Here is a 25,715-nt window from a genome sequence, read left to right as displayed (position 1 = left end):
TTCCGTTCCGTGCGGATGTGCTGTTCTGCTGGCTCGGATGCCGCCGCGTTTAAATCTGTTGACTGTGGAGGTTATATCAACACTGTTCGCAGGGCGGACAGTTTTATGTTCTACGACCCTTTCTGAAGTCGAAAGGAAAGCGGTTGCTCGCGACCGGAGCGTTTGGAAGTACGGCACAACTTAGGGAATCACGGCGGGCCGCCTTCGACGCGTCGCGATGGAATCGCGGAGGAGCGAGTCGACGCTGTGGGTACCGTTACTTCGCGTCTGGGCTATATTGGCAGGTGCGCCTGGAAAGAGAGCGACAGCCAGTACCGCGTTAGTATACTTTCGTGCTCATCCTCTGCTCCGTTGCTCGCCAAGAGTGCGCCCCGTCATCGCTCCTGGCTGACTTCCGCGACGGCACGGGGTACGCGATATGGATGTCTTCCGCGCCAGCACGCGGTTTCGTCATTCATCACTCGACATGACGGTCATGTTTCATTTTACGCGATTTCGCGCTGACGGCGGCGAAGGCTGCTTCCAGGAAGTGGCGCTGCCGCGACGCGTGCCGCCGAGAAACCGCCCGAGGCGGCGGCGGAGGACTTGGCACCTCGCTTGATGCAGCGTCCCCGCGGAGGAGGCCGCGCCGCAATGTGCGTTATTATACGGTAGGCGTCGCTCGCGCCATATACTACTTCTCCCGCATGCATATAGTTGCATGCCTCCGCCGCTCTCTCGCTCCCTCAAGGGCGCGAGCGTTGTTGTTGCCACACGCTCCTGCTACTCCGCCCCCCCCCCCCCCTTCACCCTATCCCCTGCAGCGGCATTCGGGGCCGCGGTCTGCGTGCGTGCCTTTGGGCGGTGTGTGTCTCGAGGGGGACGAGTGCTGCTGCCGCCACACGACATGCATTTCTCCTCCGCGCTTTTTCAGCTCGGCGAGGTTTTATTTATCGACTTCGCATTTTTTGTTGTTGTTTTTTTCGTGTGTGTCATTCGATCTTCCACGCTCAGCTGCGCGGCGCCATCGGAGGGCGTGGTGCGAGCGCGCCGGGGCGCACGGGATGTTGTTGCGCAGTCGAGGCGGCGTTGGCGACGTTTAGGCAACGGCGCTCTCGAACACGGGGCGACTGCCGTGTCGCCCTCGGGCGTTTCGACTCGCGCCGATCGAGCGTGTGTTCGCGAGCCTCTCAGTGCTGTACGGCGCGTGCCGGAGCGCGAGTGAGAGCAGGCAGGTTTTCTCATTCACAGTGCAGTGTCCCGTATAGAAACTCTTTGCGGCGGGTTACTGCCTGCGTCTATCTACTGTGGCGCGTTCCGGCACTGTTGTTTCCCACGGGCAGCAGCCACATCACAGCTCGAGAATCATAGTCACGGGACAGCTGAAGGAGGGAGTGCATTTCAGGCGTTGTCAGTGCATAACGCGGGAGCTGTTGAGAGTGAGTTCAGGGGAAAAAAAAATTACACCGTACACCGGTGAGTACACCGGTGTCTATCTTTCCCCGTCCTTCTCTTCGATGCGGCATTTCCCACCATAATGAGCCGTCCGTACACCGGTTTGAAAGTCACGAAGGAGTGCGCAGTTCTTTCTTCCCCGGTCCGTTCCGTATTGCAGTTGCTTGCTGGAGTAACGTACTTACCTCGCTAGCTTGCTGTGCGGCTTGGTGGTTCCGATTTCTGCCTGTACACTTTGTTTCAACACTGCGCCATGGCGCGCGTGCAGAAAGTTGAGCCTAATGCCGCCTCGCTAATGAACAAGCCGACGGCCAGCTGTCACTGAGCATTGTCCCTCGCGGGCTGTGTGCGGCGTCTACACGACAAGGATAGAGACAAGGCAGGAAGAGAATTTCGAGAGCGGAAAGAAAGAAAAAAAAGGAAGGGAAAGCAGGGGATACAAGGACGAAACAAAGCTTATGGTAATGAAGCGGCAGCCGCCATGCCGTCGTCGCTTGTCGGTTTGTGTACGCGCGTGGTGTTTTCATCCGCACCGCACACACTTTCGCGCATCAGGGGGTTGCGACGTGCGTGCCACCAAGAGCGGCTGTGGTGGTGGCGCTGCACGCGCATGCTGTACACGACCGTCGACTCTCGATGGCCGTGCCGCGGCGGCAATTACGGCCGCGGGGCTAATTGCGGCTGCTGATAGGGGCGGCCACCGCACTCGGGGCACAGATTGCGCTTCCCGCTCGTTCTCCCCCTCTCTAATGGTCCTCGCGCGGTCTGTTTCCTAAATGAATTCGCGGCTTGCGAGGGAGCACTCGGCAGCCGGCCCGCTGATGCCCCGGCCTGGAGCATATATGGTCTCGGCGCCTGGCACCACGCACGCACACAACTAAAGCCCCAACTCGATGCACACATCCTAGGCGTACGGCGGAGCGCCTACGCGCCCAGCGCCGCGCCGTGCCAAGCGTCGAAAAAAGTCATACACCTCCATGCTCCCTGTGCTGGGGCGTTCTCCCTCTCGAGCCGACCGAAGGAATTTCAAGCGTGAAGTAAGGGGATTTGGGGGGCGCTGAAAGGACCACTTAAACCGCGAAGAAAAGTTCCAGGAACCTGGGATAGGTTCAAGCCATAAAGAAAAGAGTCCCCGAGAGCCCCCGCCGTCCTCCTATTGTTGTAAACCGGACCCCGCTTCCGACGCGCGCGCTCAGGCGCGGATATCTGACATGGACAGATATCTGCCCCTGCTCGCGCCTGCGCGCGCGTCGCGCTTTGCGCATGCGCAGACAGGATCCAGCGTACGCCCGTGCGCGTAGGCGCTCCGCTGGTACGCGTAGGATGTGTCCATCGAGTTGGGGCTTAAGGGGACCAGGGGCATCGCGAGAACCTCATCATCGTCGTGCGTACGCGCAGAAGTCGTAACACCTGATGCTTGCGAAATATTGAGAACAGGTGCAGAAAGCTAGCGCTGCCAATTTGTTCCGTGCTTGCCCAGGTACAGGCAGGGCAGTCTAACGTGACAGCGCACAAGGAGCACTTTTTGGGGAGGTCTCTGTGGACCGAATTTCCGCTGTATACGGCCACGGACAGCGTGCTGTTCCCCGAGACGCAGTGGTTTCTCCGGGAATGAACGGAAGCATAAAGGCGTTATGGTCAGCATTCGTTGAAACCCCGAGGCGCCTTTTCGTTCTACGCGTGTCGCTCCCGACGTGGGGGACATAAGCATCGGTAGATTCATCTTCGAGTCCTCCGTGATCCCCTTTCTTATCTCGGCTTGCCACCTTTGGACCCGAAGCATAACGCGCGTTCCGGGTAACGCAAGTTTTTGCGTCGAAGAAGAGCCCCGGTGTGTACATACGACTTCAGCTTCGGCCGAGGTGGCTCTGCCTTCTCCTCATCATCCTGCGCGCCAGGAAGGGAAGATGGGGAAACCTTCCCGTTGCTTTTCTCTTCCTTTTCTCCCCGGAGTGTGAAAGGCGATGCGCGCAGCTGCGTCCGCTTCCCGGAAATTGGCCGCGCTGGCGCTGTCACTGAGCCGAAGCGTTTCGGAGGATGGTCTTCCTCTCGAGCGGGACGACGCCTCGGGGTGGACATTCCGGGCGGGCGGCGATCGACCGGCGCTTCCCCCCCGCTGCCTCGCCTCGGCCCGAAGCCGCAGAATACGCTGCGGGTTGCCTGCCGGAGCGAAGGGCCCGGAGGAGGGGAGAGGACACGGCGGGAAGGAGAAAGGAAGCCCCGAGATGCGGGCGCCAAGACGGACGATCCCCGCAGGGCCCAGAGGCGAAGGCTCGCGTTGCAAGGCTTCGGAACTTGGGCAGCCCGGGGGTTCGAATTGACGTCGTGCTTTGGTTCCGCCCCCTCCTCCTCGAGGAGACTACAGGCAGTTAATATTGGAGCAGCGCATAACTGTTCTTCCTCTCCCTTTGATGTCACTGCGCGCTGTCGTGCCTGTGGCTGCAAATCGTTTGCCTAATGAATGAGCGAGACGTGATATCAACAGCCAAACAGTGCTTTGCGGCATTGACTATGTCCTCCTCACGTGCTGAGGACGTAGTCATGAGCACGTTTCTCTAGAGCGCTTTAACGAACCCCCCTCCCCGTCTTAATAAAAATTTAAGCACGTACTCGATTATAGAGACGGCGCATTGTGCTAGAGCGAAGGTTGCAGAGACATGCAAAATATATTGCTAATTGCATTGTATACCTTTAACGGAGTTTCCAACCCGCCGCGGTGGCTCAGTAGTAACGGCGCTCGGCTGCTGACCCGAAAGACGTGGGTTCGATCCCGGCCGCGGCGGCGGAATTTCTATACAGGCTGAATTCTAGAGGCCCGTGTACTGTGCGATGTCAGTGCACGTTAAAGAACCCCAGGTGGTCGAAATTCCCGGAGCCCTTCACTATGGCGTCCCTCATAGCGTGAGTCGCTTCAGGAGGTTGAACCCCGAATAAACCGATAATGGAGTTTCCACTTTCTCTGTTCCTTAGCACATCGCTGCAACGCTCTAGACAAGTGTGCGCGTGACTGAACTTCAGACCACCGTCGTTTGCCGGATCAAACGGAGGCCTGTTCACAGTCTGTGTCACGTAGTAGCGATGCTCGGTAGATTCTGAAAATAGGTAAAAGTCCAAAATCGAATAACCGTTGTCGCTAGCAAAGCGCCCTGGGGACGCCCATAACTGCGTTAGTTTAGAGCATAGCCAGCATCGTTCTTTTCAGTAGCGCCCCCTCGAGACATCGATGGCGCTGCAGTGCCTTGCCAGGGGGCGACGACGAAGAGGCAGCTTGCGCGCTTCCATCGGCGGCGGGGGCAGGCCCAAGGAGGCGGGTCCGGGGTCGTTGTGTGCGGCAGCGGCGCGCCAGAGGCTCGGCACCACCATGTACGCCAGCCGTAAGCGCTTCGTCACGGGCTTCCCGTACATCGCCAACTGGACGCTGGTGGAGTTCCGGCGCGAACCGCCCTTGGACCGCGTCTGCTCGCTGTGCGGAGTGCTGGCAGCCGAGACCCTGTGGGCGCCCTGCAAGCACGTCTTCTGCCGCCGCTGCTTCCAGGGCCTGGCGACGGGCGAGCCGCTCTGCTGCCCCGTGGACGGCGTCGACTTCAGCGCCCAGCAGATGCGCCTGGATCGCTCGGCGCCGGAGCTCTTCCGCCAGTACCCGGTGGGCTGCAAGAACAAGGGCTGCTTCCACGTGCCGACGCTGGCCACCTACGAGAAGCACATCGCCCTGTGCGAGTATCAGCTCGTCCTCTGCGAGCTGTGCTCCCGGCGTGTGCAGGTGTCCCAGGTGCTGTCGCACGTGCGCAACGAGTGCCGCAGGGTGTCCGCCAAGGCCGAGGCGGCCAAGTCCGCTTATTCCGCGCCGGACGGGGCCGTCGGCGGAGACTGCGCCCAGCGGCCGGACGCACGGGTGGAGACTCCGCTCGCCGACCGCTGCGACGTCGTGAGTCAGGAGCTCAAGACGCTGCGCATGACCATCCACGACGAGCTGCGCTCGTTTCGCACGGCGCTGGAGGAGGCCAAGGCTTCCCTGGCCGAGGACCAGCGCCTCTGGAAGCAGTCCACCGTGAACGCCGGCGACGAGACGGCGCAGCTGCTGCTGCTGGAGGGCGAGACCCTCAGCCGAGAGCTGGGCGCCGTGGAGGAAGACAGCCCGCCTTCGTCCTGCTACGTCTGGAAGGTGGCCGACTTCGCCCGCATGCGACAGGACGCCCTGGAAGGGCGCACCACGTCGTTCAGCAGCGACGCCTTCTACTGTGGAGGCGCGGGCTACCGCATGTACCTGCAGGGCAGCCTGGGCAACTCGACGACCGCTGGCGGGCCGTGCCTGGGGCTGTACTTCGTGCTGACGGCGGGCTCGTTCGACACGTCGCTCAGCTGGCCGTACGCGCAGAAGACCTCGTTCGTGCTCATCTCGACGGGCGGCACGTACAACATTCAGGGCGACATCCGGCCGGAGTCTGAGGGCGAAGAATGGGGCCACTGCTTCCGCAAGCCCCGGCCGGGCGAGGACAACGAGGGGTTCGGCTTCTCGCAGTTCATCACGCTCGACGACCTGGCCAACCCGGACTACGGGTACATTCGAGACAACTCCTTCACCGTCCACTTCCTCACGGAGCTCAAGGCCTAGCGACTCAAGTGCGTGGCGGTGAAATAAAAAATTCAGCACCTGCGAACGTTTTTACCGGGCTACGGCCGTCGTTTGATCTTGTACGCCAGCTGCACATGATTGTGCAACCTTTTCGACGTGGACGTTCGTCTCTTACAGTGCACAGTTTTCAAGACTGTCGTGCTGAAGACGCTTTTTACTGCGTGTTTCTGAGAAAGATGAAAAGCATTTTTCGTTGTACCTCGGAGCTTTTGTCTTCCTTTATAGTCTGTGCTGATAAATAGCTGTCGTATCAGAGGAAAAAAAATCGGGATTATGTGTTGTTCTCGTCGTCATATTTCGTTGAAGTATTATTGGTCGCCGGTGCAGCCACATGGTTGAGGCAGGTAGAGTGGTAACGAGAAAGGACTGTAAATGCTAGGGCAGAGCCGCGCGCGCGTGTGACGCATTCAGAGGCATAATGTTCGGTGGCCATCTTGTTTGGCCGCACTCGCTGGTTATCTATGGCTCATTGCCTGTCGTTCTGCGAATTCCCGCTATTGCTACTATTTAATTACCGTGCGCGCATTCCGCTCCGGGGAAACTGAGACGACAGCCGTGCCTTTGTGCTTCCCCGCATGCCTGTGCGAGCCAAAGTGCATTAGCCCAGACGGCACGCGCGCCTCGTCTGGTGAACAATAACTCGTTTGGAAACACGAGCGGCTGGCTGGAAGACCTGTGCAGCGACCCTCGGCTCCAGGCGTTCCGCGAGAGCGAACATCGTCGTCGTTGGGCAAACGCGGTTGTGAAATCTGTTCACGTCGCCGAGGGAGACGGGTGTACGTTTCAGTTTCGCGTCAAAGTGCAACGATGTGGCTAAGGCAGGCCGGCAGCGGGCTAAACTTGGGCTAAACTTGACGAAGACTTGTCATGCGGTTCAGTCTGGGGGCTCAGTGACGATGTATCACTACTTCTTCCTCTTTTTCCGGCCACGGCAGTGAACTGAAGTAGTCCTAGCAAGGGCCCGCAATCGCAGTTGGTGTAGCGGCGCTTGTCTTGTTTTCCCTTTCGTCGTCTGACCCTGGGTGCTGCGCGGGCAGTGGCCGTGGTGGAGGCAACAACGGGCGGCGTGCATGCATACATCCTCCGCGCTGTCTCGTAAAGCAGTGCGACCGGCTGTACAGTTGCGAAAACGGCGCGTGCCGCTCCACTGTCGCAATGGGCCGTTTGGACGGTCGGTCCCACGGGCCTGTTGTCTCGCTTCATTTTTTTTCTTCTTTCTCTTTCCTTCGGCAGAGACGGGGTGGCTGACTGCATGCACCTTGCTTTCTCGCCGGCCCGCGTCGTCTCTGATGAGGTCGAGCGTAGCGAGCTTGCGAGTGCTCCTGGCATCGTACGCTCGTTACGGGGCAATGGAGGCTCGGTAGACGTGTATGTATGCATAGGCGCTGTCGCTCCACAGAACGGGCTCGCGCACCGGTTTCGCGCATCGTGGAACACATTGTTTCGTGGCGCTGCCTGCTGCTATGAGTAGAGCGCTTGGAAGAAGGGCATTGGTCGGCTAGCTCTCGCTTATTTGCCGATCGCGGTCACTCCATCCTTTGTTTTCGATACGGCGCCTGTAGTCTTAGTCAAGCTGAAACTAAGCTAGCTGCGCTGTGATAGGCTGTGCCAGAGGGATGGGCTTGTGCTTGCTTGCCGAAGTGTGGAATTGTTGGAGCAGGGCCGACGACGGTGGTGCAGAAGTTTTGAAACCTGAACATATCTTTCGTTTTTCCTGTCTTTCCTTCATCCTAACTGGTTTAATTGGAACAATTCCCATTTGATTCCAGTTGGTTCCCAGCTGAGTTGCAGTTGGAGTCAACTGGGAACCAACTGGAAATTGTGCCTTAAACCAGTTTGGCCAGTTGGGATTTTCGCCTGGGTCTTTTTGTTATTTCCCTGCCACATGAGTGTGTGTATAGACAGGCATTGATCAGGCACTTTCTGGCCTTTATAGCTCGTGGCCATTTGCAGCTTGGGCAAATTGAAAGTGGCTGTGATCTGCTGACATTTTATTGCTAGAACTTTGCTGAACCACATCTGTCATGAAAGGTGATATTTCTTGACGTGGCTTCTGGCTGACATATCCGTGTGGCAGTTGGTTCACGTTATCTAAATTTTCATTATCATGATTGTCACTAATCAGATCAGTTACATGTTAGCCCAAAAGCCACTCTCACTCTATGGTCACTAATTGCTCCTGTCCTCCGCCAGCCTTGCCCACCCTATGTTTTCAAATTTCAGAATTTCATCTATCCCTCTCTTTATGCCTCCGCTCCTTTGCTATCCACTCTACTCTATTGGACCATTGGTTACCTGTTCTGAAGTTGCTAGTCTTGCCCAAATCAGTTTTCGTCTTTTGCTCAGCTGTGCTCACAAGCATTAATGCTTAAGTGGGCTGGTTTTAATCATGCATATTTACCTGGCAGTGAACTATTATTATTATTTCTATTAATCTGGCTAAAAATAGCACTAACCGACATTTGTTCTTCTGAACTATGCTGTTGTCGTTCTCTTGCTTAATCTTAAGGCTCAACCAATATACATCCCAAATTTTAATTCAGAAAAATTTTGGTACTCTTGTTGTCTGATGCTTGGCTTGGTTGCTATACTTCATGTCAGTTCTTCTTAGAAATAATTATTCCTGGACATCATCATGTGAAATGTTTTTTTATATTTTTGTTGTGCAGCTCCAGAGCTCGTCGGCAAGTTTCGTGGAAACCAGACACACAGTGACCACTTCCGTCTCCTAGAGCAGGATGGCCACAACCTTCTTGTGGGGGCTAGGTGAGCACAGTTTTTCTTCCTTTGGGTGTGTTGTGGGAGCCAGCTAGTTGCAAGAAGACTGCTCTTCTTAAACTATACTTCTGGTGATCGGAATGCATACTTTTAAGGAATATTGGGCATTGAAGTCAAGTTATATTCATCACTGCACAGCTATTTCCCCACTTATTCTGTACATTATTTTTAAAACACATATAGTAGATAACTGAAGTAGCTTAAGAGTGTGTTGTCATTATTTTTCACACTTAATTGGAAATGTGAAGTATGCATGGCCATTGTTTGTGTCTTCCGTATTTTCTTCTTATTTGCTTGCAGTTTATTTACTTTCCTCTATGGTGTTTCTGTATGGTTACTTTCTAAAATCAAGGAGCATAAATCTGTGCAAGCTGTGATAGTGTGGAATGCCCTGTAGGGTGCAGTATGTATCATGTGCCATGAACTGTAATGCGTGATTGTTACGTTATCTTCCAGGAATGTTGTCTACAACATCAGCCTTTCTACATTGGAGTTACAAAAGGTGAAGCTGCACTTTTACTAATAATTGCACAAGTCAGACTAGAGCATAACTACTCCCCTTACTTTTGCGGGCAGTGGTCAGCAGGGAATAGAATTTTCAGCCTTCTTATTGCCATTGCTGTACATTAGTGCAGGTCAGCATTTCTTTGCAGAGGAATGTAAACAAAAAATTTAATAAAAAAATGGATAGACGAAGCAAGGGTGATGCATTCAGGATGAGCCCTAAAAGCTATTGCTGGAAAGAGTTGGCAAAGATGGGTGCAAAAGGAAGGGCTAAATATGTCAATTTAAAAAAAAATCAGAAACACTTGAATCATCTGTGTTTATAAGACAGGACTTCATTAGGACTGAACATAGGAAAGAGCTTAGTGTCCAGGTTTTACATTTGCATAGTCTGATGAACTTGTTTTCTCTTGCAGAAGTTGGAGTGGTTTTCTGATGGTAAAGATATCGACATGTGCAAGCTGAAAGGAAAAAGTCAGGTGAGCGACAGTACAGCCACTGTCAACCATGGCTTTTGTTCAGCCTTTGTGCAAAGCATCTCAACTGACTATAGTCTCTGATGCACCATTTCACACCTTTTTAGGAGGCATGCCAGAACTACATCAGGGTGCTGGCGAGAAAGTCGGAAAGTGTCATTTTTGTCTGCGGCACAAATGCATACAAGCCACGCTGCAGGGACTATGTGATATCTCCGGTCAGTATTTCCTCTGTTCAGAACTCTACAAACTCTTGCTCCGAGAAAATTGCACTAAGTTTACTGCTGCAAGGTTGGCTTGGAACAGTACTGTTCATGTTTGACATGAACTAATGTTCTTATTGCTCACACACACAAAAAAAAGCTTCTAATTTTCTACATACATTGGAGAGCTCTTAATCAGCTGTTGATTCCACCTCACCTATTTCAAGCCTGTTCAATCAACTGCGGTGGCTATGGAAGATGTATTGTTAGCAGTTAAATAAAGCTAAGCTTTAACACAATAACAGGTCTTTTACTAAAGCTTTCTTACAGTGCAGCTGTGCAGTTTTGCTTCTTTTTCTTTGTATTTATTCGGTAAGAGTTGGTCTAGAAGTAATAGCTTGTGGGCAAGTTAATCATTGTGAAGATCACTGTGAAGTGTTCATTGTATTGCTTTGCTTTTCTGTCATGACCTAATCTGTACTACTTTGGCAGATTCCTTAGATCAGGAAAATAATGAGCAGTCTGCCATTTCAAGGTGACATGAGCTTTAAGTGTCTTGAGCTTCTTGCCCTAAACTCTCAATAGCAGGCCCACGCTTCTCTCTTTTTTTTTCATCATGCTTGATTAAAAACTGTGCACTGCTGAGCCCCGCATGCTCAACTCTGGACCACAGTACAGACTGATTGCTTGAGAGGGATTGATGGCAACTATTCTTGCAGGATGGGGAATACATAGTGAAGGAGCAGGTGCCTGGAGAGGGTCTGTGTCCCTTTGATCCCAAGAACAACAGCACAGCCATATTTGCTGGTAAGAACTGCGAGCCCTGCATTATCTGTACACACACACACGCACACACAAAAAAGGAACACAATTCCTGTAACATTCAGTGTAATTGACTGGTTGACCAGTTGTCGGTAAACAGAAATTGATGGCTTAGCTTTTGCTTTCATATTTTTCGTTATTCAGTAGTCGTGATTGAAGGTCAGTTTGATGCCTTACAAGCTGCAGATTCCCATAGTGCACAGAATACTAGAAGCTGTAAAGGTGTGTTGTGAGCAATATGCACAACAGACTCTTTTTAGCATACAAATCAATAAAAAAAAATTATTGGCCGTAATTTAACTTGCGTATTCAAGTCATATGCTAGATGAGGTTCAAGCTAGTAGAGTCGTAGTCTTTTTGGCTCCATTTCTGTGCTTAACTAGTAGGTGGGTGGGTTTCACCCTTTGTAAGGTGTTGCGTAAAGACACCGCAGCCAACTTAGTATGCCTGCATCTCATCTTGCTTCATTCCTGTTCCTCATATCAATTCCTTTTCCTGCATCTGACGAGTCTGCGTCACAAATTCAGTTGGACACATGCAAGTTGAAACGGAGCTAGGAGACGCGTACTTCTCTTGAGGGTCGTGCTTTGGGCACCTCATGTAGAAACAATGGCTTCAAGCTTGACTTCCCACTGCGCTCTTTTGTCCCAAAGTCTGGACAAATGACAGGGCTGGCCATGGGCTATGCAAGAAAGGGTCACGGTCAGCCGCCTGCATGACTCCCTCTCGACTTTTTGCATCGCTGCACACTTTGCGTCCTTCTTTCTGTGGCGCAGTGACCTACGAGGGGGTCCCCCATTGTGCAACGTGCCTACATTGAGTCTTGCTTTTGATTGCTCTTCTTTCAACAATAGCACTGCTGGCACGGAGGGCACTGTGGAAATGATGGGCAAAGTTGGTTAGCTGAGCTGCCTCACGTTTTTAATGAACAGGCACTGTTTGTTGGCCATGTGTCAAGTCTTTTGAGCACAAAAGTGTAGAATAGTCAATATGAGCTGCACATTATATGAGGTACATTTATAACAACTCGAGGCCACATGCATGATGATGATCATAAGAGGCCACGTGTGTACTCCATTGCAAGCTTCACACTCTTGCTCAGGATCGCACACAGATCCTTACTTTTCTTTGCGAGCCTGCAGACTGCTCTCAAATGAATCAAGAGTGTGTATGTCAGTAACTTGTTTGCTACTAAAGTATTATGCTGGAAACATAACCCCAGTGGAATTTGCATAGATATCAGATAAATAAACAGGCTTCAGCTTGGCTGCGCTTCGAGGCAGAGTGCTTTGTCTTTTGCAGTGTTCAGTGCACTTGGTTAACTCTAATACATTCCCATACAGCACCTATCTTGCCACTTTACAACATTTGACTTGAGCAGCACACTTTTGCTCAGGCCTGCAGCTTCTATTGAGTTCTAACATTCATCTTTCACTTGAAGAGCATTGAGTGAACATGGGTAAAGCATGGAAAGCTTTTCTAGAGTATTACGGGAATCACAGTTGACCATTGTGTCTTTCATCCTGTTTTTTTCTTGCACTATTATTTTTTGAATACTAACGAGCGCTGCTGATTTTTACCACTTTCTATGGAAATCAAAACTGGTCTTTATATCAACTGCTACTGTGTTTAGTTATCACCTGATGAGCTAAGTGCACCTTTGGTCTGTTCTGTTTGTTACCATGCTGCTTGGGACATTCAGGTCCCCTGTCAAGGAGGACAGGTAAATATGACTGCTGCAGCTTTGTGGCAAATGGCATGGTGCAGGAAAATGCATGTATACAATATTGCATGACAAAATTATATTTTTAAGTTTTTAGACAATTTGGGATTGAAATATTCATCTGGGGTTGCATACTGTAATTGGTTATCTGCTTTTTAAGATGTGGTTTCATGGGAACACTACGATGTCTAAGTACAGCATTCGGTTAAGCATCCCAACTTGGATGTATTGTTTATTCTCTGTTACACTGTTGTAGATCAGCTTATGGTAACAAGAGTTGCACGGAACATTGCGTTGTGCTTCATTGTTGCTTACAAAATGTAACAACACTGGTATTCATATAGATGGAATGTCTTTTTCTTTCTTGTACCCTGACTCTCTTGTAATGAGAGAAATTTCTTGTGCTCTTTTAAAAGATGGCGATCTGTATGTGGCCACTGTTGGCCAGCTTTCGGGGGCAGACCCACTCATCTACAGGAAGCCTCTCAGGACAGAGCCCTTCGACCTGAAGCACCTGAACGGTGAGTGGCCATTATTAGTTGTGGCTGGTTATGTGTTATTGCTCTTATTTCCTTTCTCTTTTTTTGCTTTATCTAAATGGCATTTGTCACAGGATATGAGATTAACTCGTGTTTCTGTTTGCAGCCCCGAACTTTGTAAGCTCCATCCACTATGAAGATTATGTGTACTTCTTCTTCCGCGAGTCAGCTGTGGAGTTTATTAACTGTGGAAAGGCAAGTATCGATCACATCTTGGGTCTGGTGTCTCCTTCCTGATATAGAAAATCCAGTTTGGTCACTTCGGTTTATTGCACTGCACATCATTGATTGCTCAGAATCATTAGAGCAGATTAATGAATCTATGAAGCCAATTCATTAGAGAACTACGATTCATGAGAATATTCTCTGCTGGCACATTTCAACACATAGCGTCGCCTGCAGGCCGTACAGAAATAGCTTGAGAAATTTCGTATTTTACGGCAATTCACAAATCTGCTGACATAAACCAGCTTTGTTGTCCAGCTGCTTGCCTTGCAAGGTGCATTTTATTTGTCATTTAAGAACCGTTTGGAATTGAGTAAAACAAAGGTATGCTTTACTGCACCCCTAGGTTGCATATAGTAGAGAGTACAGTTCTATGCACCTCACTAACTTGTTTTTAGCGTTCACAATCACTGATCCTGTATTTCTAGTGATATGTTTTTGCAGCATGTTTGTACTCTCCTACAAACGTGATTTGACTTCATTTACATGACACCTCAAGGAACTTTACATTTTCCCTACCTGAGACATATCTTTAGCACTTCCAAAAAGATGCAAGGCAGCTGTACTAGTTCCAATGGTGCAGTGGCTCTCTAAAAGTGATGCCAGATAATTGGCAGCGGTTTGTTGTGGTTGCATGGCTCACATCATCACTTCCTATCGTGTTTTCAATGTATCCATCAGATATGGAAATCAGATTTAACATTCCAATCATCCAGTATACCCTTCAAATTTCTGTTTAGCTGCTTTTGGCAGTGGAAGGCTCATTCTGTGGGGGGTATTATGCAAAAGACGGGGTAGGCTGTATTTAACTGAAGGTGCTGCATGAGTAATGTGGTATCAGCGCGCATTGAAAACTGTGTCATCCAGGATTTTGAAGTCCGTGTTTGAATTGACTGAAAGCAGAACTGTCCTGGCTTGGGTTATTTCTAGCGGACTAATCTATGCAGGGATACAAATAAACTAGTACAAAAACCGATGTCATAATGTAAAGCAGCCAGGGGGCAGCCTTTTCTTTTGGAGCTTTGTCATTGTTTATCAGTTTTTGAAGTCCCCTAGTCGTGGGTACCTCATCATTGGTTTGAAGTTAAACAAAGAGTTATCCACATCTCAAAATGGCGGGAGAGGAGGGGAATTACATTGGTAATTGTGTCCTATAAAATGCCAGCATTTTATTGGTTTTTCTTCTGGAACATTTCACTCTCTAACATCTTGTATGCCATGTGCTTTTCTTTGCAATGCAAGTCCCTGCTGATTTGCTTTTGTCCTGCACAGACGATTTACTCCAGAGTGGCGAGGGTGTGCACTCGGGACAAGGGCGGGCCTCACAAGTTCCAGCAGCGCTGGACCTCTTTCCTCAAGGCCCGACTCAACTGCTCCGTTGGTGGAGACATTCCTTTCTACTTCAACGAAATACGTAAGCTCTATTGCAGTCCCATGTCACTGCGCTCTATGTGCTGTGCATCGGGTTCTTCCTAGGCACCGAATCTTCATCCTCCAATGCTTTTTTGTAATGGTTGGCTTTTCATGAAAGCACTTGAGGATGCATTTGCTCTGCAGTCAGATTTCATTGGAGATTAAAAAGGAAATCTCGTACATTGCACATATATTTGTCCTGTGGCATTGTGTACTGTAACAAAAGTTGTGTGTTTCTCAGCATTTCCCAAATTGAGTTATGAACTATATATTGAGTTATGAACTAATAAAGTATGCTGGCAGTTGCTGTAGCTCAGCAGCATTTGTACGTGAAGTGTGGCACCTTGACAAACAGCTTATGTGAAAGCAAACACTGCTGTATTTCTGAATGTTCTTTCCAGAATCGACCAGCCCAATTGTGGATGGCATCTATAATGGCAAGGAGGCCAAGCTCATCTACAGTGTGTTCACCACACCACAGTAGGTTGACCTTTAACTGTTCGTGCTTTCACGCCACTTACTTGTACAGATTGCCATATGTATGTATTTAGGATGTGTGCTGACTACACATGTGATAATGTTGTTAATTGCTAATAACTTGGCACTTAACATGTGCTATGTATAGATGACATTTGCATGATAAGCCAAATGAATTAGCACAAGGCATAGGACAGCATAAAGATAGGCACATTACACTTAGCCTAATGTTATCAACAATATGCAGCCTTTGGTCACAGCAGAGCCAGAAAGCAGTTAGCACAAGCCAAGGAGGATTAATTACAAAAATGAACCATGTTTCCAGTGAGCTACACAAGTTGTGTATTTATGTTTCTGTCCTTTGGCTGTGTAAGAATACGTTAACTGCTACTGGTTAAGGCAAGGATTCCCAAGCTGGGTTTTGTGGAACACCAAGGTTCCTTGGAGTGCTTTTTGGGGTTCCCCAAGCACCCAAATCCATGCATGCCTCAGCCCCAACCTTTCCATTACCCACATTATCTTGGGATTAGCCAGACCTCAATTGTTCTGTGGAGACTGTTTCATTGTAGAGCCAGTCCTTATTAATTGAATATGGGCATTTCTTGAGGTGCCACATGTCAGCATGCTCCTTTCTGCAGGTATGTCAGGATCAAAGCTAAGACTTGTGGTGCTCCTAAACATCTTTTAAAAGCTGTTGGGGTTACCTGGGGCTAAAAAGATTGAGAACCTCTCGACTAAGCCATGAACTACTCTTTGCTTCATCTCTATGTACCCGTGGCTTAAAATTAAGATAATAGTGTGGTGACAGACCTGGTGCTTTAATATGCTAACGTGCGTTTGCACGACTCCTAGAAGCAGTTGGTTGACACGTGATGCTGCAAATTTTCTCACAACAGCAACAGCATCAGTGGATCAGCAGTGTGCGCATTCCGTGTTGAGGATATTCAGCGTGTGTTTGAGGGCCCCTTCAAGGGGCAGGACGACATCAACTCAAACTGGCTGCCCATTGTCAATTCCAAGGTTCCGGAGCCCAGGCCAGGACAGGTGAGTGGTACAGTTCCTGTGGCATTGTTAATACTATTCATCCACATTGCGAGCACTCTGTTCTGGTTTTGCACACACGACGACTGCCTTGTTAATGCAGGTGCACTGAGCATGGAAAACTACTGTTGCAGGTTGAGGTCACTCTATAGATTTCTTATTTGCAACAAGAAACAAGAGCTCTTTGAGGGCACATGTGGAGGTGGCATCTCTCCATTTCTTTGTTTGTTTTATTCAAAGACTGTGCCATAAACCTGTCTCATGACAAGTAAAGAGGCTTGCAAGTTGCACAGTAAACTTGTATTGGTAAGGCCAGTCACAGGAAAAGACTCTTTGCTCTGGCACATGTAACCTATTACCTTAGCAGGATAAGTTTTTCACACGCATGTTTTTTTTTTTTTTTCATTCCAGTGTGTTAACGACTCCAGGACGCTTCCTGATGTGACGCTAAACTTTATCACGGAGCATCCACTAATGGACCAAGCAGTTCCTTCTCACTTTGGCCGCCCCATTCTGGTGCACACTGGCTTCCAGTAAGTCTTGTTGCCCAAGCGTATCGTGTGTCGTTAAGTTTATTCACCGAAAATTTGTAAAAATGCTGGCCAGCAATGTGGCCTTGATAGACCATAGGTAACAGAAGCAGTCAGTGTCCATGTTTTCAAGAATCTACATTACGTACTAATCCTGTGCAAGTTGTTCGCATGCCACACTAAATGGCTGTTGCCCATACAAGGTATTGCTTGTGCACATAGGTACATACAAGGTATTGTGCACATACAAGGTATTGCTTGCGGACATGTGTGATGACCAGATTTGTCACACGTTTAAAACTCATTTTCTCTCTTGTGTGCCTTTTTTAATGCAACCTTGGCAGTAATGCTAGCATAGGCAGGCTAACATCTACAGAATCTATTACAAAACTCTCAAGCCCCTTTTCCTATAGTGGTGTCACACATTAACTGTGTATGCACCACTGTGGAACTTTGAGCAGACAAGCAATTCTTCATTTTACAGGTACAGATTCACCTACATTGCTGTGGATCCCCAGGTGGAAACTGTGAGCGGCAAAAAGTATGATGTCCTCTTCATTGGGACAGGTGTGTACTTTGATCAGTTTCGGCCACATCTTAGTGCGTCCCCTTTTTTAGCATTTTAGATTCGTTAGAGCTAATTGTGCTGTGATCAAGCACGTAACGACCGTGTGTACCCCAATTTACTTCTTATGTCTCGTTGTGCTCATCTCATGTTGTGCACAATGACAAAGGCACCATTTCCCATAAATTTTAAGGAGTGCTGAGCTGAATGCATGCTTAGCCAACACTCTCACCACAAGGCATTTAATTAATATCCTTCAAGCACCAGTCAATATTGTAACATGTGCCTGGTTGTCCACTCTTGGTATCACTGCCGTGGCAAGGTACAGTGTAGGTCCACTGCATCCTGCACTAACAGCAGCCTCCATTGCTTGATTTTTTTTTTTTGCGACTTTATCTAGTTGTCATGCTAACATCATTTAGGTATCTTTTACCTACACACTGTTTCTTTGTGAGCTTGTTTGGTGATACGACTGCTATGTGCAGACACGGGCCGCGTGTTGAAGGCGGTGAACGTGGCACCCCGGCCGCAACAGCAGCCAGGAGCAACGGGCCAGCCCGTGCTGGTGGAGGATGTCGGCGTGTTCCAGGGAGCCCCGGTCACCAACCTGCTGGTGCACCGGCCACAGGGGCGCCTGGTTGTGGTCACTCACTCCGAGATACAGGCTATCCCGCTGTTTGGATGCCAGCGCTATGCTGCCACATGCGCGTGAGTCTCTCTCACTCTTTTTTTTTCTTCCTTTCTCAACTGTGAAGTGGTCTTGGTAGAATTTTTTCTGGCTTTGTAATCAAAATTGCAAAATTTCCTTGAAACATAGCATCAGAACAATTTTTGAGGGCACCTGGCAAGGCCTCTCCACACGTGCCTAGCAGCCAGCTTCAAGCCAGTGTTGGCGCAGGTCCTTTACATGCACCGTATCTTAATTAGTGGCCAGTTCATGCGAGTGGTTTAACTCAACAGATCAAAGCATTGCTAGACAGTTCATCCTAGATTTGCGAAAGGCTTGGTTATAATTTTGTATCAGCTAACACCCTCCTTCTATGCACATTTATGTGGACATTAAGGTTGGTCAATATCTATGCTATCATTTTATTGCTAGTGTGGGATGACAATCGCATGCACAAGTGCTCATGAGTCTTCCCTTAGGCAGACCTGTAGCAGTATTTTTAAAATCTTTTTATTAATTATAATTCATGATAATTGTGCTGCATCATTCATTCCTCCTTGGATGCAGACACTGTGCAATGCATATTAAGACTTTCTTTGCGACAAGATTGACTAGTAGGTATAGTAACTGTTGGGCACGTTAGTTCACAGCACTAGAAAAGTATCCCGAGACTTTTTATCAGTTTTAAATGCCTTGCTGTTCAGTTGTGTGGCTCATGCTTGATTTCGTATTGCGTGCAGGGATTGTGTGGCGCTCCAGGATCCGTATTGTGCCTGGGACAGCGATCGCGGCACTTGCGTCAACCCAAGCCTAAGGTGCAGTCCTTTACTGTGTAGAAATTGAGACGTTAGTGACATTAGAATGCCTCCTCGGATTTAATGGTCAGAAACAGTGGCATTAAGCTTTTTTTTTTTGCTCTTTGACTGCCTATCCACTGTAAGTGCGCGGTATTTGAAGTACTAGCAGCAGAGCGAATGTTATAAAAATAAGGTTTCTGTCAACCTTGACGTGTGTAAGAAAAAAAAAAAAGAGTTGCATGAACACTAACATGCTCTTTACAGCCTTGACAGCCTTGACAGAACTGAATTTAAATGCAACAGCTGTAAGGCAGTGGGGGAAGGTGTAAAATGAGGAAAATAAAAAGTACCATGAACATCAAAAAGCATAACCTCAGCTCCAAAGTCCAAAGGTGCATGATCCCCATTGAAGTAGTGATCCATTCAAGACATGCCTCGTTTGTACATTATGCTCAAGCATGCGTGTGCATCAAACATGCATGTACATTATGCTCAAAAAGATGCGTGTGCATCTTGTTCCCAGGGTGAGGAAAAAGGACAGCTATGTACAGAACATCGAAGAAGGCTGGGATCACCGATGCGGCCAAGGTAAATTTTCTTGTCTGGCGCGTTCTGTAAAGGAACAAGTGTCAGATTTTTTTTTTTTTGTTTGTTGAGTGGCAGGGCTCATTGTGCTGCCGAGTCTTCGACAGTTCACAAGACCAGCACTGCTGACTTGGTTGGAGTGTTGCACTTACAAATGCACGGTGTTGGAGTGGCTTTAGCAGTTTTGAACAGGATCTTACTGTTTTGATTTGTGCATGAATAGAAGCTTGTTGAACGTGACCCTAATTTCAGGTGAGTTTGCACATAAAGCAGCTGCTGAGCACACTAGGAATACTAGACTTGGTGTCACTGAATATAATGCGGGCTTTCAATCTTTTTTTTTTTTTTTTACCCCTCCCAGGCTGTACACAGACAGCCATGTCAGTGCTCTTGAGTGATATTCGCATTTCGTGGGTTTTGGAACTTGCCACTCCATAGGTTTACTTTGAATGAAAGGTTTTGCTTGGGCAGAAATAGTTTGTTTATGGCAGCTTCAGTGGGCCCTGCAGGTGAGAATACCATGCATGCAGGGCAAACAGTAGACAAGTTACCACCTTTCTAGTCAGCATACGCTGCATTCAGGTAGTGGCTATAATCCACAGCTTTCTGTCCTGAAATCATTGTTATTATGACAGCACAGAGCCTGGCATAAAATTGAGTAGGCAACTATGCTAGGAAATGAAATATCTTGCCTGAATACACTTGCCCTTTTATTAAAATCTGATTAAGGCATCCATGCATATTTCCAAAAGTGAAGTTTCAATAGTGTGGCATTAACAAAGATAACTGGACGAAATTGCTTACAGAGTGCTTAGTTTTCTTTTTCTTTTCCAAAGCTTCCAGGTTATAAAGGCACATTACTAAAATAGCATTATTATGTCCACATGCATAAATGAATGCAATACTGTGCAATCAGTAATCACCTGACCGGTGTTCTCGCTGCACAGCTGTGCACATAACCAAATGAATTGTATAGGCCTTTTCTCTTCGTTGACATAATTTTATTTTGCTGCCATAAGTTATTTCTGTGTGAAGGTATCGCTTAAATATGAAGTGAGTGTTTCTGAAGCAGAAGTGTACTAGTACTGTCGGGGCAATTCTCAAAAATTTAGAAATGTATGCTTGGTCCGAAAAAAGTCTGTGTATCTCTTGCTAGCAAATAAAAGAGTAGCTTTGTTAAAACTCTCAGCATACTCCTCAAAAAGGGTGGGTTTGTCGGTGCACACTACCATGCGTGACGCAAATCTTTCGGCCTGGCCCGGCACAGGGGTGTTGCAGGGGGCTTCAGGTGTGACAGCGTCTCCCCCGGTGAGCGTGTGCCCCCCGTGCGACTGCACTTGCCCTCCACCCCCAACCCCTCCTCCCACGCCATCCCCCACCGAGGTCGACGACCCCGACATGGCCGCCGAAGAGTTCAATGACCTCACGCGGCACCAGTTCTTTGGTTAGTGTGGGCCCCATGTCCGAGAATGCAGATCAACTAACGAAAAACTGTGCGCTTCAAGGGACGCCATGGCCAAAGTGAAAGGAATGGAAAACAGAGTGGCGCAGAGGACACAGCCCTCTTCTCCGTGCTTAATTAACACACACTGTGCACACATGCGCTTGCCTGCATGACGCACCCCCCCAGGTGGCCCCATGGGCGAGCTGCACAGTTCCTGCACACTGGGCACTACTTCCTTGGCTGCAGGGTGGAGGTGTGAAAAAGCTGCTGCAGCTGATGCTATGGCCAACACATTGGAAGTGTCAACTTTGATAAAACCAAGGGAAGGCTTGATTGAACAAGAAAAAATTAACTGAATAAACATGCTACGTAACACCCGACACAAAAAAAGAAGGCAGCTGCTTTTCTTTTTTTCTCTCTCCACAATTTGTGTTTTAGCAACATACGAGAACTTTATTTACGACCATTTACATTACATGCATCAAATAGCTAGGAACTTCTGAAAGAGGTTTACACTCCTGTTTAACGGCACCGTAATGCAGAACATTGGAAGTGGCAAGACATATTCTCTTTTACAAATCTTAGCTTTTGTGATTAAGCCTGACTCTCAAGCCATGAGGCAGAAAAAGTGTATTCACCTTACTGTCTAGCCACTGTAAGTGAGGCCGAGCGCTTTTACTGTTTTTTGCATCTCTCTTTCGCATTGGATGTTGGTGGTGGTGGTCATGGCAGTTTTAATATGACTGACCCTGTTCACTCATAATCTGTGGTGGTGGTAAAAATGGCTGACGGTCATTTTTGCATGAAACCAAAACACTGCAAATGGTAACTAGGCCTGCTCACTAACATCTTCTTTTGCAGCTTCTGTGTTCACTTTATTTTCATCATGATATTTTCTCTTCTATTATAAATGATGTAGGAAGTGCAAACTCAATGCAGTCATGCTCTGTATAATGGCAGGCTGATAAGTCATACTGAATGTAGTCTTTTTGTGCTCACACAGGAACTCTACGAGGCATTAAATGCAAACCAAATAACCCTAGTAGGCCGTCTCTGCTGAGATAAGATTGTATATTGGTAAACTTCTTACAGTAAACATCTTATGATAGTTAGTGTCCATACACAAGAATTATCTTTCATTAAACATGTTTTACTTCATTGCTATCACTCACTTTTTATGCCTTAGTTTCACACATACTATTAAACCACGTCTAGTTGCACTTCACACAGGAATGTCCTTGCGAAATGTTTCCCGGTACTATCTGGCTACCTTAGAGCCATAATTTCTCACAGAATATGACTGCATTGAGTTTGTCAAACTAAGCGGTAAAAAAATCGTGACCACAGTTTGCAACCTGATGTCAACACCATCTTCCAGCAAACTTTTGTTGAAGGTAAAAGTAAGCTCGGGGAATTAACAGGTGCTGTTTCTTCATCCGTTAATATTTGGAACTGCTATAGTTGAATGAAATCCTAGACTAGCATGCATGTGGAACAACTGTGTGGCATCAGGCGAGCACTGTAAATTGAAGGAAACAAAACTTGGAAGTGTGAGGAACCGGTTAAGCATTTGTGCTTAGCATATTATAGATGCAAATAGAGAGTAGAAACCAAAGCTGTGATTTGATGTAATCTTTTCAAAAGATCTATTGCACATGTTGCAGGAGTTTGCTGGATAGTATAATGGAGGACTGATTTCCTTCAGTGCCCAGAAAAAAACTGGCTATAGGATGATGCATCATAGTTCATCAGCAGCTCACTGTAAATGGTTTTTGCACATCTGGTTATGATTAAACAGAAACTTGTCATCTTTCATGGTATAAAATATGGCATTTGTGCTGTAAACTGCATGTGGCTGAAATGTGTGCAGTCAAGGAACCGTTAGTTTCATTTAGCTACATGTTCAGAAATGAAAAATGTGTCTTACATCATGTAGCAAATGGTGTGCAAGAGAGCATTCAGTTTTTATTCGTGATCTGTAGCACTATTATAGGTACAGAAAAACTGTGCCATGAAAGCTTTTAGTCAATTAATTTCTTCCTCATTAGAGAGCCTGTGTACTGCGCCTCTGCTAACTGAAGGCGAGTACGGCGGTGTTGACGACAGGTTGCTGTGGTGCACATAGTGGTACTAGCTGGTCGCATTGTCTGGTTTGGGCATGCGGTGGTTTCGAGCTGACCGATGGTGGTCTTGCCTGTGGGTGCCAGGGAGGCCCCCATCGTCGAATGGTCCCCTGCGGTCCCCACACCAGTACCCGGGGTCTGGAATGGACGACGCTGCTCACCCAAATTCGGCGTCTCGTCCCTTGGGAGACGGTCACGAAGGTGAGCCCGGCCCCTCCCTCCCTCTCCTTCTCCTATTCTTCCCATTCCTCCTTTCGGCTTGTCCTGGCGCTTGCTTCTCCCAGCAGCGTCCCACGCCGCTCGAATGTGACAGTCCCTCACTTGCACTGCCACAGCTGTGGATAACCCAACTAACCACGTTTTCTCTCACCTGTCCTCAAAGGGCCCCATGCAGCTTTGTATATTTTGAACAAACAAGCTCGAAATGTAAAGTGTGCGGTTCCGCTCACCCAGTTCTTGCGCCACATGCACCGTGTGAATCTCTCGTATGCAAACAAAAAGCTGTTTGCTCCTGGTTGTGATAATGACCTTGGTCACCACTCACAGTGTACTACGTGGTGCAATATAAACTTGAAATCCCTGGTGTTGGTCGCGAAAAGCCCCATGGTAGCTGGCAGTGTGGACAGATACAAACCTGGGAACAAATGGACTTGCTGCATAGCAAGAACAGAAAAGTAACAAGTGCTGCCATGATATAAGGACGTGGCATGACATAGGTCAGGATGCAGCTCGACATCTCCCCAAAGGCACGCAGAAGCTGTGTACTGGTGAGTGTTAAAGTGAGTACAAGGCCAAGAGCAAGAAGCAGATGGTGTTGTGTTTTTTTCCATGGAATTCTGATAGCTTGGCTATTATTCCAATTGGAGTCTGTACAGGAGGGGAAAAATGAGAATGGCACCAACTTCTAACCAAAGGCTTGAGGGACTCTCTGCCAAATATGAAGTGCCACAGTTGCTCTTGTTTGAACGGAGAGAAAATCAGTGCCCGCCTCATATTTCCTTTCTTGTGTCCTGCACAGTGTGCACTAATGACACATGCTACGAAATTGCTCACTACTCTGAACTATTACAATTAATTATGTTGCCTCTTCAAAACATTCTTGTAGGAGAACGTTCTTTAGACACCACATTAGATCGGCATTCAGAAATGAAATTCTGAGTCAGGCATCCATAGGTACAGCTGCGGCATGCATTGTATAGCTGGGGTCAGAATTAAACAACAGTTGATATTTCAGAAGCTATTCCTACAGACTTATGTAGCTGTTCCTACAAACTTATGAGTGCTTAGTAAATGCGTCTCCCACATGTGTCACAGGGAATACTGCAAGCGGATGCTTTACGTGTATGGTGCTGCCTGTTAGTATGGGCTGCTTGTCTCTCACTGAAACCTCACTGGTGTGCTCATTTCATCACATTCGGCTTCGTGGTGAAAGAAAAACAATGCAATGTTTGACACTTGCCATTATTACTTTGCTGGTTCTGACAGAAGACAAAGGATGCACTAGCTTACTATATAACTGTTTGCCCAAAACAACTGTAACATTGATGCGTTGTGTACATGGCTGACTGCAGAATCAGCACGCTCCGTACCCGTCAGAAACCTTGGCATTTCCTTCATCTATCATAGATGTTCCTCTTTTTTTTTGTCATATAGTCGGGCTGGCTTTGGCAGCTATTCAACTTATTTACTACTTTTTCTCTCCATAATGTTATGTTTGCATTAAAAGACCGGGCTCATGGTTAATGCACTCTTTGTGAGATCACTGGAGTTATAATGTACTGTGTGAGGCCTGACCATTGTAATCAAGTATCTTTTGGGTTCCTTTATGTGTACAGATTAGTGGTCAAACGTCGTTATAGAATGTGCATTCATAATGCTGTAGGTAGCTGAACCTGGAGCTTACAAGCGCTACCTACTGCTTAGCCAGTAAGTACTACTGTAAAAGCACACCTAGACACGAGTGTTAAAAAGTAGGGACCCTGATATAAGTACATCTTGGACTGGGCAGGGAAGGGTTCTTTTAGCAGTGTTTATTGCTTCAAGGCATAGAAGGGGGAAAGGTTTAATACCACAAGTCAGGGCCCTTTTGTTGTTAGAAAGATGTGAGGCACACTAGCATGTGCAAAGCAGGCAGTCTGTAGAGTCACTATGGGAGCTGCGAACTCAGCTCCCATAGCATTCTTTAGAGGAGGACTGCGTAGTAAACAAATTTGTTTGTAGTCGTTAGTAACGCTTCACTACACGGATGCGTGCAACTTTTGGTGACCTTTCTCTAAACCCTCTGCTTCATTGTGAGGGGCCTGGCAAAGCCTTACCAGTATGAAGCAGTCATGTCATTCAGTGAAGCTGTCTGAAGGAAGAATACACTGACTGCAGATTTCACTTTCACAGGTCGCCTAAAGTTTTCTTTTTTAATATTCTTTTGTAGCCTTGATTTTCACAATATACAAGGGACATTGTCATGACCGCAAAACAAAAGGTTGAAATGACAAGTTACCAGAAGTGTCGATCAGTTAACTTGTAAGAAAAAAGATACACTAAGGAAGTGACACGGTATATGACAAGAAGCTGTCATATGAGACATCTAGCATTATTACATGACGCCCTTAGGCTTCATCAGCTTTCTGTCACAAGCTGTCAAGAAAGGCATAGTCATCACTAATCACTTCATACTTTGTAGGAGGCAGAAGCGTGAAGAACTAAAATGGTGACAATTGCATTTCAAACACTCTGCAA

The 25,715-nt window shown here is 47.9% G+C and overlaps 2 protein-coding genes across 4 annotated transcripts in view; both read left to right on the top strand.

The window, feature by feature from the left end:
• The window catches only part of Sema1a (semaphorin 1a), a 133,386-nt gene that overhangs the window by 99,625 nt on the left and 8,046 nt on the right, over window positions 1-25,715 (top strand). Inside the window, exons 3-19 of one of the 3 annotated variants that reach the window (XM_077658544.1) lie at window positions 8,737-8,833; window positions 9,302-9,347; window positions 9,766-9,828; window positions 9,933-10,043; window positions 10,748-10,835; window positions 12,990-13,094; window positions 13,219-13,307; window positions 14,610-14,751; window positions 15,152-15,230; window positions 16,124-16,271; window positions 16,680-16,801; window positions 17,283-17,365; window positions 17,849-18,071; window positions 18,771-18,845; window positions 19,351-19,415; window positions 20,680-20,856; window positions 23,064-23,180. In XM_077658544.1, coding sequence (XP_077514670.1) covers window positions 9,802-9,828; window positions 9,933-10,043; window positions 10,748-10,835; window positions 12,990-13,094; window positions 13,219-13,307; window positions 14,610-14,751; window positions 15,152-15,230; window positions 16,124-16,271; window positions 16,680-16,801; window positions 17,283-17,365; window positions 17,849-18,071; window positions 18,771-18,845; window positions 19,351-19,415; window positions 20,680-20,856; window positions 23,064-23,180 — 1,651 coding nt within the window. In that variant the 5' untranslated portion in view covers window positions 8,737-8,833; window positions 9,302-9,347; window positions 9,766-9,801. The remainder of the gene's footprint in view (window positions 1-8,736; window positions 8,834-9,301; window positions 9,348-9,765; window positions 9,829-9,932; window positions 10,044-10,747; window positions 10,836-12,989; window positions 13,095-13,218; window positions 13,308-14,609; window positions 14,752-15,151; window positions 15,231-16,123; window positions 16,272-16,679; window positions 16,802-17,282; window positions 17,366-17,848; window positions 18,072-18,770; window positions 18,846-19,350; window positions 19,416-20,679; window positions 20,857-23,063; window positions 23,181-25,715) is intronic. The other 2 variants (XM_077658545.1, XM_077658546.1) reach the window with 2 other exon arrangements.
• LOC144123418 (TNF receptor-associated factor 2-like) lies at window positions 4,643-6,265 on the top strand. The gene has a single exon (XM_077656249.1). It carries the CDS (start codon window positions 4,658-4,660, stop codon window positions 6,044-6,046), a length of 1,389 nt encoding a protein of 462 aa, XP_077512375.1. The 5' UTR covers window positions 4,643-4,657; the 3' UTR covers window positions 6,047-6,265.

This window comes from Amblyomma americanum, chromosome 3 (genome assembly GCF_052857255.1).
Source record: "Amblyomma americanum isolate KBUSLIRL-KWMA chromosome 3, ASM5285725v1, whole genome shotgun sequence".
In the NCBI taxonomy this organism is placed as follows: domain Eukaryota; kingdom Metazoa; phylum Arthropoda; class Arachnida; order Ixodida; family Ixodidae; genus Amblyomma; species Amblyomma americanum.
The sequence above is the reverse complement of the archived record's forward strand: the minus strand, read 5'-3'. Positions and strand labels throughout refer to the sequence as shown.